Raw genomic sequence first — 17,508 nt, forward strand, 5'->3', positions numbered from 1 at the left:
AAAAAAAGATTAATACTTCCCTCTCCACATGTAAATTAAACATCTTCATTCATCTGTTTGCTTCTATTCTTTTACCCAACAAACTGACAATATAAATGAGATTAGTATCAGTCTGTAGTTATTCGGCATATAAAAACAAAACCATCACATGTTCACAAATATGTCATCCTGGAAAATCCCAGTTTTTCAAAAGGATACTTTTAGAAATAGTTTGTTAGATTGTTGTGATGCTATCCTGTGTTCCTAGAGATGTACTTTCTGACATCTAAATAATTTTAGCCTATAAAAGCTGGAAGAATCTCCTTTGAGGTTAGCAGATTGACTAACCCAATGCAAAACATGCTGCGCTTAGTTCCTTTAGGCTAATTGATTTTTTAGTCTTCACAAAGTAGGGCTATTCAGAGACACAGATTAAGCTTTCTTCCAACCACAAGATCAGAGGCCATTTGAAGTCATTAAATGCTAAATCATTAAATTCTGCATCTGCTAAATCAGAATAAACTGTATATTTCTCATTAAATATATCCTTCACGATTTCCACAGTATCAGTAAAAAAGGACAGTGGTCTGATCCATTTTATTCTTCTGTTCAAGCAGTGGGGTTAACAAGAACCATATCTGCACAGGCCCTACAAAAGATTACTTTTTTCATCTGTAGGTCACCTAGAAAGGATAGTGCAGAGATGATACAGCAGATTCCCCTTTTGCCACATCACTTTCTATTACTGCTACTTCATGTAAAAGCCGTACTGACACAGAAAAAGAACTAAAAGCCATATGCCTTGGACAGAAAACTAAAAAGGATCATGCATAGTCCCTTCTAGATTCTCTGGAGATCCCAGAAGGAAAAAGCTTCCCCTTTTGATTAGACAGATTTTGTGTCTGTATGGATGTGTGGGCTACATACATACACATACAGGAATAGAAAAGTGAAGGAATTGAACTTTTTGTAATTTTCAAAATTTATAATTTTTTTCCCCATGATAAAAATGCTCAACAAATAATTTCCTTGGAACTTTCCAGTTCATTTACAAAAAGCTTTTCTCTTCAAAAAGAAAACTGTGACTAAAAAGATTCTTCTCGATCAGATCTTTATGACAGCATTTATTACTTTTGTGTTATTTAAGAGTAAACATTATCACCTGGAAGGGATGCAAGCCAAAATTTTGAATGCAACTCAACTTTGAGTAAGATATGGGTCAAATAATCAAATCCAAAGCTCCTGCTAGAGTTGTTATCTCTGATGAAATTCAGAACTGAAAAAAAGTCTCCAAAAACAGCTGTTCTCATTGGATTTATGCAATCTGGTTACAAAAAAATATTGGAGTAAGACCGTCATGTGTTAGCAGTATTGAACCTGAACACCAATGCTTAATACAAAAGAATCAGGATCTGAGATCACTTTTTTTCCATTCAGTGCAACGATGGCCCAGCCTAGCTATACAGTGAAATACAACCCAAAGCCACCTGCAACTCAGCAAACAGAACAAGGAAGACGATAAGAGTCAAAAGGCCTTTCTATTCCTTTTTATTCCTGCCAGTGATTTAATGTGCTCTTGCTATGCTAAGTCAGCTAGTCTCAAATTTTCAGATGCAACCTGTGCGCATTTTGGAAGTGTTTACTGGTTGCACTGAAAGCAATATGAGCTACAAGTGCTCATCATCTCTAGAAAGAAGCCATAAAATGTCAAAAACAACATAAAGCACCTAAAGCTAGAACCCAACAAGGCCTTTCCTTCAACAGATAGAAATATCTATGGTTTTCAAAAAGACAGTCAAAGAGATAGCACAGAGCTCAATGCAACAGCAAGGGATTTTCCCCATGCTCAGTTCACCAATGGGCTGCAGACTCTTTATATAGTGACAGTCAAGTAATGTAGCCAAAACTTGCAGCAGATATGATTATAGCACTTTGCAGTACCACACACATATGGTGAGAATAAGCACAGTAAAGCCTGGGAGTTCTTCTTCTTCAGCTTCTTCTGTTGCAATGTAAAAGCTGTTTGTTTTATACATGGAATGAAGAAAATGACACAAAACTTATGCATAGCTGGAAAGAAGTTAGGATTCAGACTGAAAATGAAATATGAAATGTCCTGACAACACTTTGTATTCCAAGAAATTACTTAAAATAGCTTTTCTTCATTGTAACAATATTGAAATGTAAACACTTCTTCTTTTTTCAAGAAAAATGTGTTTACCACAAGCCATAAGGACATTTAGATAAAGAAATATGTTTTCCACTGGAGTAAGATCAAAATTTCTACTCAACTGCACATTAAATAACCAAGTATTTTTCACACAAGAAGAACTAAGCAGTCCTCTCCATCTTCTTCTTGGCCTCACTCTGTATTTTAGACATGTATAAAGCAGCTCATATAATTTACTTCTGAAGATATGAATTCAAAGCTGCAGTGGCAACATCTGATCAAGGGACATTCAGCTCTGAACTACTCTGATAGTATCAACTACTTTGATAGTAACAGGGTATCTTCAGGATAGGCTCCTTAAACTGATCATAAAATACATCAAGGATGTCCTACACATAAAGTGTAAACCAGGGCAGGAGTAAAGGCAGGCTAGGCTCTGCTGCAGGGCCACAGCCTGTCTCCTGGCCCACCAACATGGCCTGCCCATGCTTACATCCCCTGCATAGTCATCTCCTGCAACAAGACATCCATTAGCCCCACCAGGTACCCAATGCTGTGCAGGAGGCACAGCTTTCCCACTCTTACCTCAGCGTCTTTCTCAATCTCTAGCCCTGCTGCCACCAGGTTGTGTTCATACTCCTCCCTCTGCAGTCGCTTCTCTTCCTCCAGGGCGTCCAGTGGGCCCAGCTCTATCATCTGAGCCCCCAGCAGCTCCTGTGGGATGTGCTGGCCACTGTCTGGCTGCAGCTTGAGGCGACCCTTCCTGGTTTCTCCATTTGAAACAACAGTCATGGAGCCTGCCCTGTTCATTGGCTCTGGTGAACTGGCCCCATGCTGGTGCTGGGCAAGGCGTTTTCGGTAGTGGTAGGCTAAAACATAGTCGACCTTTCTCTTGCTGTCCCTGAAGTGCATGCCACTCACAGAGTCCACAGCCCCTCCTTGGGTCCCATCCAGGTAATTGTTTATAATCTGAAAGGGAAACACATGAGTATCATGAATTGAAAACCCTAAAGTCCAAGGAGAAGCCAGGCCTAGTGTCTGACAAGCACTTTAAAGCATTAGATGAGCAGAGCAAAAATTGGAGATTAACTGGGGATACGTATGATCCTTGTCCTACGTATGACCCATACGTATGATACGTATGAAACTTGTACTCTGCAGATCGGATTAAATCACATTGAGCTCTTCTGACTGTAAACAAATTAGAGTGTCTAAAGACAGTGACCTTATCTAGCACCACGGGATAGCTACCTATCCGACACGTGGGTACAGACGTGCATGCCAATGCTGTCTTTTGGTTTATGTGTAAACAGACTATATAGGATACCACATCAGCATTTTAAAATGGGATTGAGAATTGGGAACAAAGATCACATTACAATTTGGGACATAAAAAAGGATGAGCTGTGGAGCAAAGATGGTCAGGGAACCAAAGTAGGTGACTGCGTGCAGGAGTAAAAAGGGACTGGTTCCAGCTAGAACAAGAAAAAGTTCCTCAAAGTAGTATTAGGGCAAGAAGGCAGGGCTGGACAGAGATGACTTGTCAAATACCAGGGATTAGAGAGAATAAACCCCATGGATAGCTAACAGTTAATGTGTATTTTAATCTATCATGAGAAGAATATGTGACTGAACATATTCTTTACATATTTCTTTACATACTTTACATAATTCTTTCTGCTGTAACATCACAGAAGGAAATCAACCATAATCATTAAAATTGCCTATGTTCTACTTGCTATTACTGTGGACCATCTCTGCCACCTCATCTCCACTATCCAAAACCTTCTGGCATGAAACTACTTCCATTCTACCACCACCACCCCACCCTACCGGGGACAGCAATTCTGCAGAATCTGTGTTGAACACAAAATTGTTAAAAAGCACCCTTTCTAGCTCAATACTGTATCTTAAAACCCTTCACAGAGCTCTACTGTGTCATTTATTAAAGTGACACCAGCACTTAAAAATGGGGAAATACATTCAAGCATATAAATATGGTCAAGCAAATAAATATGATTCAAATCAATGAACCCCTAATTTAATTCCAGCTATTTATGGATCCCATAGGTGGCTATACAAGCAAAATTTTGACAGGTACCAGTTAAGGGTTTCTTTCTCTCCTTACCTCCCCCTCTATCACATGCACCAGTAGTCCTGAATTCAAAGTTAACCAAGCAAATTGTATGGCAGTTTTGGCATTTGTTAACGCAACATGAATACTTGAAGGCTTTAGACATATGTGCATATTGTTAAATACACCAACAGCTCCCAAATTCTTGTTTTTTATTGCTTCTCTTCACATCTCAGTTTCTCACAAAGTAGCTTTCAGTCACCATATCCTTTAATAAATCATTTTTGTATGCATACTCCGTCCTTCTTTATTTCATGAAATTATCATCACATAATCTGTTCCACCCATTACACATATCACACACATTATGTGTATAGCATATGTATAGTCCCTTTAGGCACATCTAAACTTACACTCAACAATAGATTCTGGCAAAATATAAAACTGCTCAGGAGATAGCACTTTATTGCAACTCCCCATTTCCTAGTTAGGTCCATTTTCATATAGTACTCACAGGCAGTCCATGCAAACTTTCATGATCCATCTTTGCCACAATGAAGAAAATCCTGTTCCAGATTCCTAGTCTCCCTTCCGGAGAGTTTCACACAATACAGTGCAGAAGTAATGATGTCACCACTGCCTGGTTGCTGGCACAACACAATGCATTAGTTGACTCTAGAGAAAATGAACTCCAAATATCCTCTCCTCTCTTACTGGCAAGCGTGGGCAGAAATAAGATGCTCAAACAAATGCAGAAGAGAGAACAAGGAGGCTGGGAACATGAAAAAGCATTAAGAGATTTTCCTGTTTATTACCTGTGTGTAGCCAGCTGCCACAACCCTGCCACCTGAGAGATCACCATAGCAACATTAGATGTTGTTGGAGTTACACAAAATAAAATGAGGAGATACAGTAGTTCCACTCTCCCTGTCTTGTAGACTCTTGCTTATTCCTCCCCAGCCACTCTTGGAAGCAAAGTGCCATTCCCCATTATTATGGGTTTCTATTGAACAGAGAATGTCAAAATTCCCACAAAATTCTGTGAAAGCGTTTTCTGACCCTAAATATGCAATACTTTATTCACCATGTCACCTTCTGGCACAAGAAGGCCTTATCAGAGAGAAACACAAATTAAGTAAATTGCAATTTGCAAAACACCACTGAAAAAATTATTAAGATCTTTCTCTCCTTCTCACTGCCCTTGCAGAAATCAGAATCAGTGATCTAAATTACCATTTTCAATCCTAGACTCATTGCTTCTTGATGTTTCCAAGACAAGCAGCCAGTACACCAAGCAATGAGAATATCTGAAAGTAGGATCAGCATTTCATGACAGTTTTATTCTATTCCTCTAATAGCACATATATCACTACAAACATATCCCAAGAGGTCTCTCCCCTAACAGCTATGCTGTGAAGACTGCAGCCTCACTATGTTTCCATCTTCCAGTCCAGCTCAAATTAACTCCTAGGTATGTGTTGACCTATGATTTGAAAAACGATTAGTTTACAAGAACAGTTTAGTCATCAACCTGCAGATCTTTTCATGACCCAGGCTGCCCTGAGCTGGAGGACCATGACAGAGGGAATGATGAACTCCCAACTGACCCTGAACATGTGCTGGATTTGCTGCTCTGCCTGGATCTATACAAGTCTATCGATCCAGATGCGATTCATCCCATAGTGTTTAAAGAGCTGGCTGTCGTCATCACGGGACCTCTCTCAATTATTTTTCAATGCTCTTGGGAATTTGGAGAGGTCCCAGTAGACTGGAAGCTGGCAAATGTTGTGCCAATTTTCAAGAAGGGTAAGAAAGAAGACCCTAGCAATTACAGGCTTGTCAGTCTCATGTCAGTGCCTGGTAAAATTATGGAGAAGATGATTCTTGAAGTTATTGAAGCGCACCTGGGGGACAATGCGGTCATTGGTTCCAGCCAACGTGGGTTCATGAGGGGTAGGTCCCGCCTAACAAATTTGATTTCCTTTCATGATAAGATCACCCATCTAGTCAATCAAGTCGATCAATCAATCAACCAGCTGATGTGATCTTTTTGGACTTCAGCGAGGCTTTTGACATGGTTTCCTATAGGATCCTACTGGACAAAATGTCCAGCATACAACTTAACAAAAACATCATACAATGGGTGAGCAATTGGCTGATGGGCAGGGCTCAAAGGGTTGTGGTAAATGGGGCCACATCTGGCTGGCAGATGATCACTAGTGGAGTCCCTCAAGGCTGCATTTTAGGGCCAGTCCTCTTCAATGTTTTTATAAATGATTTGGATATAGGACTAGATGGTGTTTTGAGCAAATTTCCTGATGACACCAAACTTGGAGGAGTTGTGGACTTGGATGAGGGTGGAAAGGCCTTGCAGAGAGATCTAGACAGGCTGGAAAGCTGGGCGATCACCAACCACATGAAGTTTAACAAAAGCAAGTGCCAGGTCCTGCACCTGGGTTGGGGCAACCCTGGCTTTACGTACAGACTGGGTGATGAGATTTTTGAGAGCAGCCCCGCAAAGAGGGATCTGGAGGTTGCAGTTGACAGCAAGTTGAATATGAGCCAGCAGTGTGCCCTGGCAGCCTGGAGGGCCAACTGTATCCTGGGGTGCATGGAGCACACAGCATTGCTAGTTGGTCGAGGGAGGTGATTGTCCCGCTCTACTCTGGGCTGGTGTGGCCTCACCTCGAGTACTGTGTGCAGTTCTGGGCACCACAGTACAAAAAGGACATGACAGTGTTGCAGAGTGTCCAGAGGAGGGCGACAAAGATGGTGAAGGGCCTAGAGGAGGAGACATATGAGCAGCTGAGGTCACTTGGCCTGTTCAGCCTGGAGAAGAGGAGGCTGAGAGGAGACCTCATTGCAGTCTACAACTTCCTTGGGAGGGGGAGTGGAGAGGCAGGTGACCTATTCTCTGTAAACACCAGTGATAGGACCTGTGGGAATGGTGTTAAGCTGAGGCAGGGTGTCCTGGTTTCAGTTAGGACAGAGTTAATTTTCTTCCTAGTAGCTGGTAGAATGCTATGTTTTGTCTTAGGATGAGAAGAGTGCTGATAACACACTGATGTTTTAAGTGTTGCAGAGCAGTGCTTACACTGAGCCAAGGACGTCTCAGCTTCTTGCTCTGTCCTGCCAATGGGCAGGCTGGGGGTACAGCAGGAGCTGGGAGGGGACAGACCCAGGACACCTAACCCAAACTAGCCAAAGGGGTATTCCATACCATCTGACGTCATGCTGAACAATATATAGGGGTGGCTAGCCAGGGGTGGGGGTGGGACTGCTCGGGGTTAGGCTGGGCATCGGTCAGCGGGTGGTAAGCAATTGAATTGTGCATCACTTGTTTTGTACATATTATTATTAGTACTATTACCATCATTATTGTTATTATTATTTTCCTGTCTTAATAAACTGTCTTTATCTCAACTCACAGGCTTCACTTTCCCATTTCTGTCCCCCATCCCAGAGAGGGAGGGGGGAGGGTGAGTGAACGGATGTGTGGTGTTTAGCTGCCAGACGGGTTAAACCATGACACAGGGGAAGTTTAGGCTGGACATCAGGAAGAGGTTCTTCACTGAGAGCATGGCTGCACACTGAACAGGCTCCCCAGGGATGTAGTCACTTCACCAAGCCTGTCTGAATTTAAAAAGTGATCGGACTGTGCACTTAGTCACATGGTCTAAACTTTTGGGTAGACCTGTGCAGTGTCAGGAGTTGGACTTGGTGATCCTTATGGGTCCCTTCCAACTCAGGATATTCTATGATTCTATGACTCTATGAAAGGTATTAGAGGTATGTCAATGAACATACAATCCTACTTACTGAACTGCTGTAGGACTCCATATGGTTAGCTGCTTCAAAAGATCCATTGACACAGCAGCTGTGCAAGGAAGGATGGTTTCGAGGAACAGTGAGGTATTTGCTGTTGCATGCTGAAAGAGAGTCTCTTGATGATGCTGCCTTCTGTCTGCTCAGACTTGGGTGTGAGGAAGCTAGAGGAAAGTCTGAGAATAAAAGAAATAGCGTTACATTAAGAAGGCTTTTGCACAGGTAGTTTCAGGTGCTGAACTTAAGTAAACGGAGAAAGGTGCACGCAACTGCAGAGGAGTAGCAGGTAATGTGAACTGCTGGAGAAGTGGGAACTTGGTTGTTCAACAGGATTTGTACTCCTGCACTTTAGCCACAAGATTAGAAGCTGGAAAATCTGTTCTTTGCAACTAGCCAAGGACCTCCTGCCTGAACATGAGCAAGCTGTGTGTTTCAAGTGACTGTACTGCGGTTCTATTGGAGCTATATTCATGCCAGATGGGAGAAAAATCACTGCAACTGAAGTGAGTCAAGTTTGCTTACAGTTTACAACTAGGCCTGAAGTGGAGTATTTTGGTTCTGGTGTAATGTGAACAAAATTAAGTGCAATCAGGTATAGATAGAAACTTCTGGCTAGCCGTCATTCTCTATTAAAAAGTCTTAAATTTTGGACAAACAATGGAGTGAAATTGTCATGAAGTACATTGAAGTTTATCCCTAAATGTTTTACTTTTAAGGACTAATGTCCTGTTTTGGATGTGTTTCCCATTTCTTTTATTGGCAAATTTCATGGGCACAAGGCAGCATAACTGGGACAGGTTTTTACATGCCATATCCTAATCACTACCACTGCCATCAGTAAGCTATATCTGTTGTACAGCAGTGTAGTACAACAGTAGAGTAAAAGAAAAATGTTTGGTCATGGGTAAGAAATGCAGTCAATAGAAGCAGTGACACAGGGAAAGAATGATGATAAAAAGTAAGGGTTACAGAAACTTGTGTAACATACAGATGTTTCATACTCTTTCCCCCTCTAGTGGTGCCATAACTATAAATGGAATTGATTGTTTTTTACCCATAGTTTCTCTGAGATGCTTATTCGGTTCAGAAACTGTGGCTTGGTCTTTGAAGCATTAGTGTTTTCTACCAGAGAGAAGATCCAGATGGAGCAGACCCATCTGCCCACAGAATTAGCCCCACTACCCCCAAAAAGATAAAACACCATGCTTCACCAGGAGGTACTTCTGTCTTTCCCAGGAAGAAGAAATAATTGGAATATTCATTGGCTCCCACATATCCAGGGAGACACTACATCCATGATATCTCTTCTTGCCTTCTTAGTAGGCAGTCCTAGCAATGCTTCAGTTCTTTTCCCCCACTTCTGCCTTCTGCCTAAGGGGAAAAAAAAAAGTAGTTTCAACAGCCTAGTATAGCTATTTCCCAGTATGGGAGGAACTGCCCAATGAGATCTGCTGCACTGTGTTAAGACAATATGATTTCCCTCGTGGTGATGGAGACAGGGCAAGAGGAAGGCAGGAATAACTCTCTCTCTCTCAACGTTCATGTGACTGAAGAATATTTCTTCCAAAGTGCTGAGCCATCTAACTGGTGGCAGAAGTATCTTGAATTGCATCTCAGGAAAGGAAGAATTGAAGACATGAATATGCAGGAAACCTACGGAGTTGTGCAGTGATCATCTTCTTCAAATAATTCAAGGAAAATCTAAAAAGATTCATTCTTATTGATTGTGAAAACAGAATTTTGTGTCTCTCTCTCATTTGGGGTGGAGCAAGGATTATTTTTAAAAAGAAAATGCTTGAGGGGGGAGGGAGTGGCCCCTAAAATTATGATTATTCCTATGATTCCTATCAATAACAAATTAGGGTCCTGCAGCACTTGAACCACTCAGTGGATGACTCACCAGTTTTCCTTTTCTGATCTCTAAAGAAGACTCACACTTGTTTTACTTTAATGAAGCACATAATGATGCCACAAGGGAAACTCCAAGGCAAATAATTAATAACTGAAGCTTTCATTCCCAAAGGGTAAACATGGTATTTCTCCAGTATTTTCAGTCTAAGCCTGCAATATCTCACAAGACCTTTATACAGTCAATTAAATACTTTTCTTCCTAGTCCTTTTAGTTGAGCCTGGGAAAAAAAAAGAAAAAAAGAAAAAAAAGGAAAAAAAGGAAAAAAAGACATGCAGTCCATTTATAATAAAATGATTTCATTTCCATTGTGCTTCCTAACCTTCACAAACTGTGTCACAAACCTGAGGTTAATGTTAGTAAGCAGGCGAAGCCATCAGTGCTGTCCAGTCAAAATAAGTTTTTAGATGGAAATGCAGTTTCTATGTCAGAATCTGGAAGACGCCTTTTCACCCAAAAGTTTTTCATCTTCCCAAATCAAACTGACTGAGCCAAAATGTTTTTCTCTGAACAAATTCCACATTTGACAGTACTTGCCGATAGTACACAGCTCCTCGGGGGCTTGTACTTCAGATGCTTCCTGACCTTCTACCCTGCAAGCCTTTACGACATCTGGCCTTACATGTTCTCATTCTGTAAATATTCTAGAGGAATTAGTATTGATAGAAACAATCTGTGTGTACATGTGCACGTCTGTATATATACATATATATATTTGTACATAAACAGATGCATATCTTTGAGGTGTGTATGTACACACACAAACACACACCAAAGCTACACCCCAGAGAACAGTGGTGGAGTGAATTCCGCCTGGAAAACAAGTGTTCAAGAACTACATTTATTTTCAGAAAAATGGCATGGGAACCTTTCCTTTAGTCAAGCTTCTTCAAGTTGCAAATGGCTTACAAGGACACAGTACCTTCTCAACAGAGTTTAAGACGTGCACACCACCAAAAGTGGAAGAACTAAGGAGGATGTTTTAAAGGACCATGCTGCTTGTGAAATATGCAATAAGGAGCCATCCTTATTAGGAGATCTGTATTAATCTTGAGTAACAGCCAATTATCTGAGTGGTCCAGATGGTCAGATTATCATAGACAAAACCTCTGCAGAACATACTGTAAAAGATTTTGGCCACTCAGGGCACAGACAGTGGTCTGCTTTTGTTTATCATCCTCTCTTTCCAGTAAAGTATCAGAAATGACTATATTTCTGGGACACCACAGTGAGAAGTGTACTTGTAACTCACATGAAATCCTGTGCAAGGTTGTTCAAAATATCTGCTATTTAGCAGCATTGTTTGGTGAGTTTGCTATTCCTTCCATCCTCCATTGAAATATGAAAATGAATTGGTTTTATTTACTGTTCGTAGATAGCTTGACTTGAATGTGACTTTAAAGAATGTATGTATAAATAAGAAGATTTAACATGGTTATTATATACATGTGTTCTTTAGGTCCCCACTGAACTAATGGCTTCCCACTTCTGAACATGAACATCAAAAGAGACTGATTTCAATACAGCTAATCACACCTGTAAAAGCATGCAAGTATTTTAATCGCACTATTTTTTTTTTATTTTTTTTTTTTAAGCTGCCACCCCTTGTCTCTTCAAATACTCCGAATTGTATGATTTCTCAATTCAAGAGTCACAAGGGAATGCATGCTAATTAATTGAGCCTTGGTCAACCTTAAAGGAAGCAGGATACCTAAGGATGTTCCTAGGAAAAATATTTTATGTAAGAAATACATTATGAAAGGGTTGTGAGGCATTGGAACAGGCTGCCCAGGGAGGTGGTGGAGTCACCATCCCTGGAAGTCTTCAAAAGACGTTTAGATGTAGAGCTTAGGGATATGGTTTAGTGGGGACTGTTAGTGTTAGGTCAGAGGTTGGACTCGATGATCTTGAGGTCTCTTCCAACCTAGAAATTCTGTGATTCTGTGATTCTGTGATTTTTTCAATATCACTTGAAGGAAAGGTTTCATTACAGGTGATCTAGATTAGCATAGCTTCTTATTTGAATAAAAGAAGATTCAAGTTTGACCATTAAATTTTAAATATTTGGTATTTCTTCCTTCAGGTTAGTTTAAGATCTATTTAGATACTTAGCCTTCTTGTGCTTAACTACATGTTAAGCAAAAAATTATCCCCACAACACCATTAGGAAGTTTTCTCTGTAAAGAATATTTATTATTTGATCATATTCTGGAGTCTGGGAGGGAAAGGTCTGAGTGTAAGGCAGAGTGTAAAGGGATACACTGAGATACTGATTCCTACCCAAGAGATTCTCATTTCTGAGTGTCCTGGAGGGTCAGGGTGTGACATTTCAAACAATATTAGGACAAGGTCCAGAAAGGCAGATGTACCCAGGCTGCCCAAGGCACTAAGCTTTTTAAAGGCATTTTTGCCCTTACCATCTTCAGTTTGAGAGGTACTGTTTAAGTGCTCAAACTGCAGGCTGCAAATTTAGATCTCTCCTCTCTTGGTGAAAACTCAGCTATGGGGAAGAAAATAGGAAGTAGCAAACCTGGGGGGAGGGGAGTATTCTGTTCCTAGCTCCACTTCTTCCTCCGATTGGTTGCATCCCCAGAATTATTCCCCAGGAGTTATAATGCTTGGGGGATATGGCTGGGAGAGTGTGATAAAGGTGGAAAACAGACAATGGATTGTATGGAGCCTACTGCCTACTGTAAACCTTAGCAGGACTGTTCTTTCTCTGATCTTGTTTTAGCCCTTTTTACTACTTCCTATAAGCTTCCACTGAGTTACTCCTCTCCAGGGTAGTCCACATACACTCAAGTATGAAATTTGCTTTAATTTGCTCCACGATGCATAGTTTTCCTATTAGCTACTGGTGAGAGCATTAGACAATTCGAAAAGCTTTGCCTGTTTTTAATTCCTACAATTCTTAAAAAGCACTAATGGTAGTTTGGAAAACATAATGAAGGGAACCGCTGTCTTCTGTAGTTACGTTGAATTTGGTGGAGTTGTGTGCAAGGAGTAATTCTGGCACAAAATGAGCATCTTCCCATATTACCATGCACTTTGAGACTGTAACGTTTCAGGAAGCTGTTAATAAGCAGTAAGACAGAACATTTTGTCCTAATCCTCTGGCCCTTAGGGTGAACGTATATTCACAGATTCTTTAAAGAATTACTTGCTTAAAGGATAACAACAATACTCATAAAAACATCCTAGGGAAAAGAATGGCAGGGAGCAGCAAGAGTCACCTGCTTCACAGGGTAAGGTGAGCCAGGAGCAGAGTGTGATGGAGCAGAACAGCGAGTGACCCCACTGACAGAGAGTCCAGGTGTAAGAGCAGCAAGTCTGGGTCAGGATCAGGGACAGAGTGATCTGGGTCAGTCACAGCTCAGCAATCCCCTGGAAAGGCATCAGTGACACAGCAAGTCCAAGGCCAAGTCAGGAAGCTGAGCCCTCACCTACAGGTCAGGACCAGACTAACAAAGGTCCAAGATGGAGCACAGATATAGCTGCTGATCAGCTGAGACTTAGCATAAGTGGAGGCCAGCAGTAAAGCCACAGCTTGCAAAAAACTGTTTTTGAGGGAAAGAAGGGGTAGGTCCTCTCTTCTAGCTTCCTTCACAACAGCTATGGTCAGTGAGGGAGCTGGACATTGACTCAGCCAGCTATACTCTTTGACGTGACAAGCTGAGTATTTAGAGGTGGAATGCACTGGTCCTGAACTGTTGCCAGAAACATTGCAGCACCTCAAACAGACAGGGGCAGGAAAGTGGAAGTTCCTTGCTGGCATGGACCTGCCCAAATAACTCTGGTCACAGACACAAATGTAAAAGCCTGTGATTGCACTCGTTTGGTAGATGCTCATGGACCTTCACTTCTGACATTAGGAACAGGAAGAATGCACCTGAGTTAAAAGAATTGCTCACTCACCTCTAACACACACCATGAGCATGAGAGTCTTTTAAGGGATGCAAGACTATGAGTCAAGAATGAAGGAAGAGGAACAGAGCTGTGGATAAAGACATGGGAACCAAACAGTATAAACCAAAACTGGAAATGCTTTGTGAGCTGTTGAATTAACTGAAGACTTAATGGAGCTGTATCTATATAATACAGCTGTGCATACATGCTCACTTTTTTTTTTTCTTTTTTCTTCTTTTTGCTTTTCCAAAGCTGTCTCTAAATATAGATATTACAGAAAGTACCTGATTTATCCCACGTTACATGTATAACAGAACAAATTCAAACAGTGAAGAAGGATCAGGAATAAAAAAAAGGACATCAGAGGAATGCTACAAAGACTAGCATTAGGCCTTAAATCTAATGGCTGTTTGCACACTGCAATTTAATATATTCAATTAATTTTATAAAGGCAACTGTATGGGAGAACACAAAAGCAGAACTCTGTATGGGAGAACACAAAAGCAGGACTCCGTGAACTTCAGGATTGTTTCCTGTTCACAACAGAGCTACAAGACCCAGAAACGCTAAGACACAATGTCTGGAAACAACAGAGCTCTCATCTGTAACAATAAACAAATAGCACTACAATATTATCACTGAACAATATTCTGAACTCCTACACTGGGAACTCAAACACAAAAGATTTTACACACTGAGCAGATTTATTCCTTGCATATGGGAACTGAAATCTCAGTGCATTCAGTCATCTCTGAAAAAGGATATTGTCCTCTTCCCCAGTTGCACTGCAATAAGGATAACACAGAGGAAAACAGCAGAGCTCCAGAAAAAGAGGTTTGCCTACTGATTTTCTTTTCCACATGAATCACAATGCTGCACTCCCAAGACTTCTGAAGAAACAAACTGTGTGTCTCTGTGTTTTATCTCTGAGCTGTTTGTATGTAACCTGGGCCACAAACTTTTTTTTTTTTTTTTTAAAAAAGGTCGTGAAAGAAGACAAGTTCTTTGAAAGTATTCCTTTTCCTGTTCCCCACCCCCTTTCCGTCTATTCAGCTGCATAGGCAGCAATTAACAACAAAGCAGAGAATAAACTTACCAGGTGCATGAGTTTCCATGTTGCCTGGAGGTTTGGCTGGCAGTTGCGACAGAGCTAATAGGATGTGGCTATGCTGATCATATGCACAATCTGCTTCTGCACTGTCTTAAGTTGTGAACAACATTAGCAGCTATTTCTATCCTGGCTTGATCCTTCTTTAAGCAAGCCAGACTGAAGCTAATTAGCCAGACCTTCTGTTTTGGTTATTACCCTGTAGAAGAAAGAGAGAGGAAAATGGCAAAACTCCCGTGACCTGAGAGGCCATGGTGATTCTCTACTAGAAGTTCAGCATCTTGTCTTCATGTTCCATAATACCTCAGCAAGCAATGTAACAATATATTTTGTCCTAACTCCACAAAAGGCAGCAGAGGAGAGGAAGAAAAAGCTAATGCAAAACCAGGGTTCTGTAGCAGCCAGCTCTGTTTGAAAAGCAGTTCTTTCAAGAATTACACTTAAATCCCGGAGGTGGTTTCAGTGAGGAAGAGCGGCTGTATATCTGCAAAGCTTTACAGTGCTTCAAGGTAGGACGTAAGTGTGGTAACCTTTTTATAAGGCTGTATCTCAGGTACTCAAGTTACCTTACTGCCTGTATGCTGTCTTTCTTGCATGAAATATTCAGGGGATTATCTTATAATCAACTGTATAGTCAGACTAAGTGATGGATCCTGCTTAGCCTTCAACCTTATATACCAGGAGAAAGGGTTATTCCTGACCTTCTGAGAAAGGACTTACATTTGCTAATGCTAATTGGAGACAGGTGAAATTATTTGAAGTTCAAGTCTTTTTCTTCTTTCAAGCTTATCTGTGACACTACAACAGTCTCTTTAATGCAAGAGGTGGGAATTGATTTGCTCAATGATAATAAAGTACACTGTTTCTGGTGGCATGTGAATTAAGGTTGCACACTGGGCTATAATCTGCAAGAGTAGCAGATGTCTATATCACAGAGAGAAGTCCTAGTATCTTATGTTAATATCAGAACTTCATTTAGAAACTGCCTTCAGTTATAAAACAAGAAACATCCTGGCTTCCACAGCTTCTGGACTGATTGGTCTAAAAACTAATAATTACAGAAATTAAAAAATAAAAATTTAGAAATTACTCTCAGGTGCTGTGTAAGCTTTCTAGAAGGGAAGATGTTACTTCAAACAGCTTGCACACTAGTCTATGCATACTAGTTTTGAGATTGTATGTCTGATTTTATTATTTTAATTGCATGAGCACCCCATCCATTTGAATAAATGAATCCCACTTTAATCAAATGTCCACAGCTCTTCTCCAGCTACATTTCAGACTTACTTGTTATGGGGCAAGGGGTAACAATGTAGAACTATAGAATACTCCATTGGAAGCATCTGTTGAACTGCTTTTCTGTGTTGATGTTTTATAAGCAATTATTCTACTCCTTGGATAGATAGCAAACCTACTGCTACACTTATCTCTGGGAGAAGGCAATGAAAACTTGCTGAAAATTATGCAATTTTATATTTCTATTTTATTTTGATATTTTATGCTGCATGAACTAAAAGATAAAACAGAAAGGCACACCCACTAATTTTGAGGAAGTTTAGGGATGTAGGGCCAGGTTCTACCAGGATCCCTATGGACACAAACTCTTCCTACATGGGTTCAAATTATTAGCTCCTATAAGCCATGAGGATGGGTCCATTACAGGTAATACAGTTAGTACAGGTAATAAATAATATACAGAGGAAGCAATAAGATAGGAAGCAATATCCAGCTAGTCAAAAAGGAAATGGGTTTGTTTGGGCGATTTTTGTTTGCCTGTTTGTGTTAGGACATTTTCCAATAGAGAAAATCATATCATCTTTGTGTTTCCTAGGGTATCTGGATACGGTGTTAGCTGATAATGTAAAGCCAGAGCAAATAATGCCAATATAGCAGATTGTGTTTCACCTTCTGTAGAGGCACTTGGAAGTCTGTAAAAGTCAGCAGAGAGATTACATGCCTTTAATAATTAACAAGTTTTATAAGATTCCTTCCCAAATCCATTTAATGTTCATGTAAATCTATCTTGTATCATGTTCATCAATCCAACTGGTCTTCTAAAGTGATTAGATGTATTTTCAATCATTGGTGGAAATGCAAAAACAAAGATATGTAGCTCAAAACAAGACTCGCAAGCAGTACACCCAAGTTAAAAATGATGTCTTTCAAAGCCTGAATTCTGCTGGTAAGTGTTAATTATACTTTCTGTTGTACAGCATGGTTCTGCTGTTTTGGCATGTTACTACTGTTTGTGTGTACAGCTGTCTACTAAGCAGGCACTTGATTACAGGCCTGAGTTTATTCTTCACTTCTTCTAGGAAAGAATACTGCTGAAAAGAGAAGAACTGTACTAAAATACAACTGGACTGTGCAGAAGGTAATTGAAACCTGCAGGGAGGAACTCTGAGCCAATTTCTTTACTGACATCACCAGAAAGACAGGTTGCCTGGGGTAGGCTGCCTGAAAAAAGCTTGCTTCTCATACTAGCAGGTGAGGGCCAAAATTCTATGTACTTTCTCAGCCTGTTAAGGGTGCTGCTA

At 40.6% G+C, this 17,508-nt stretch overlaps 1 protein-coding gene across 1 annotated transcript in view; it reads right to left on the reverse strand.

The window, feature by feature from the left end:
- The window catches only part of ANO2 (anoctamin 2), a 196,498-nt gene extending 180,742 nt beyond the window's left edge, over positions 1 to 15,756 (reverse strand). Inside the window, exons 1-4 of the mRNA XM_068654424.1 lie at positions 15,538 to 15,756; positions 14,960 to 15,170; positions 8,043 to 8,224; positions 2,735 to 3,118 (exon numbers count right to left, since the gene is read on the reverse strand). Of these exons, the coding sequence (XP_068510525.1) occupies positions 2,735 to 3,118; positions 8,043 to 8,224; positions 14,960 to 14,978 (585 nt within the window). The 5' untranslated portion in view covers positions 14,979 to 15,170; positions 15,538 to 15,756. The remainder of the gene's footprint in view (positions 1 to 2,734; positions 3,119 to 8,042; positions 8,225 to 14,959; positions 15,171 to 15,537) is intronic.
- Positions 15,757 to 17,508: the final 1,752 nt, after the last annotated feature.

This window comes from Anas acuta, chromosome 1, assembly GCF_963932015.1.
Source record: "Anas acuta chromosome 1, bAnaAcu1.1, whole genome shotgun sequence".
NCBI lineage: Eukaryota > Metazoa > Chordata > Aves > Anseriformes > Anatidae > Anas > Anas acuta.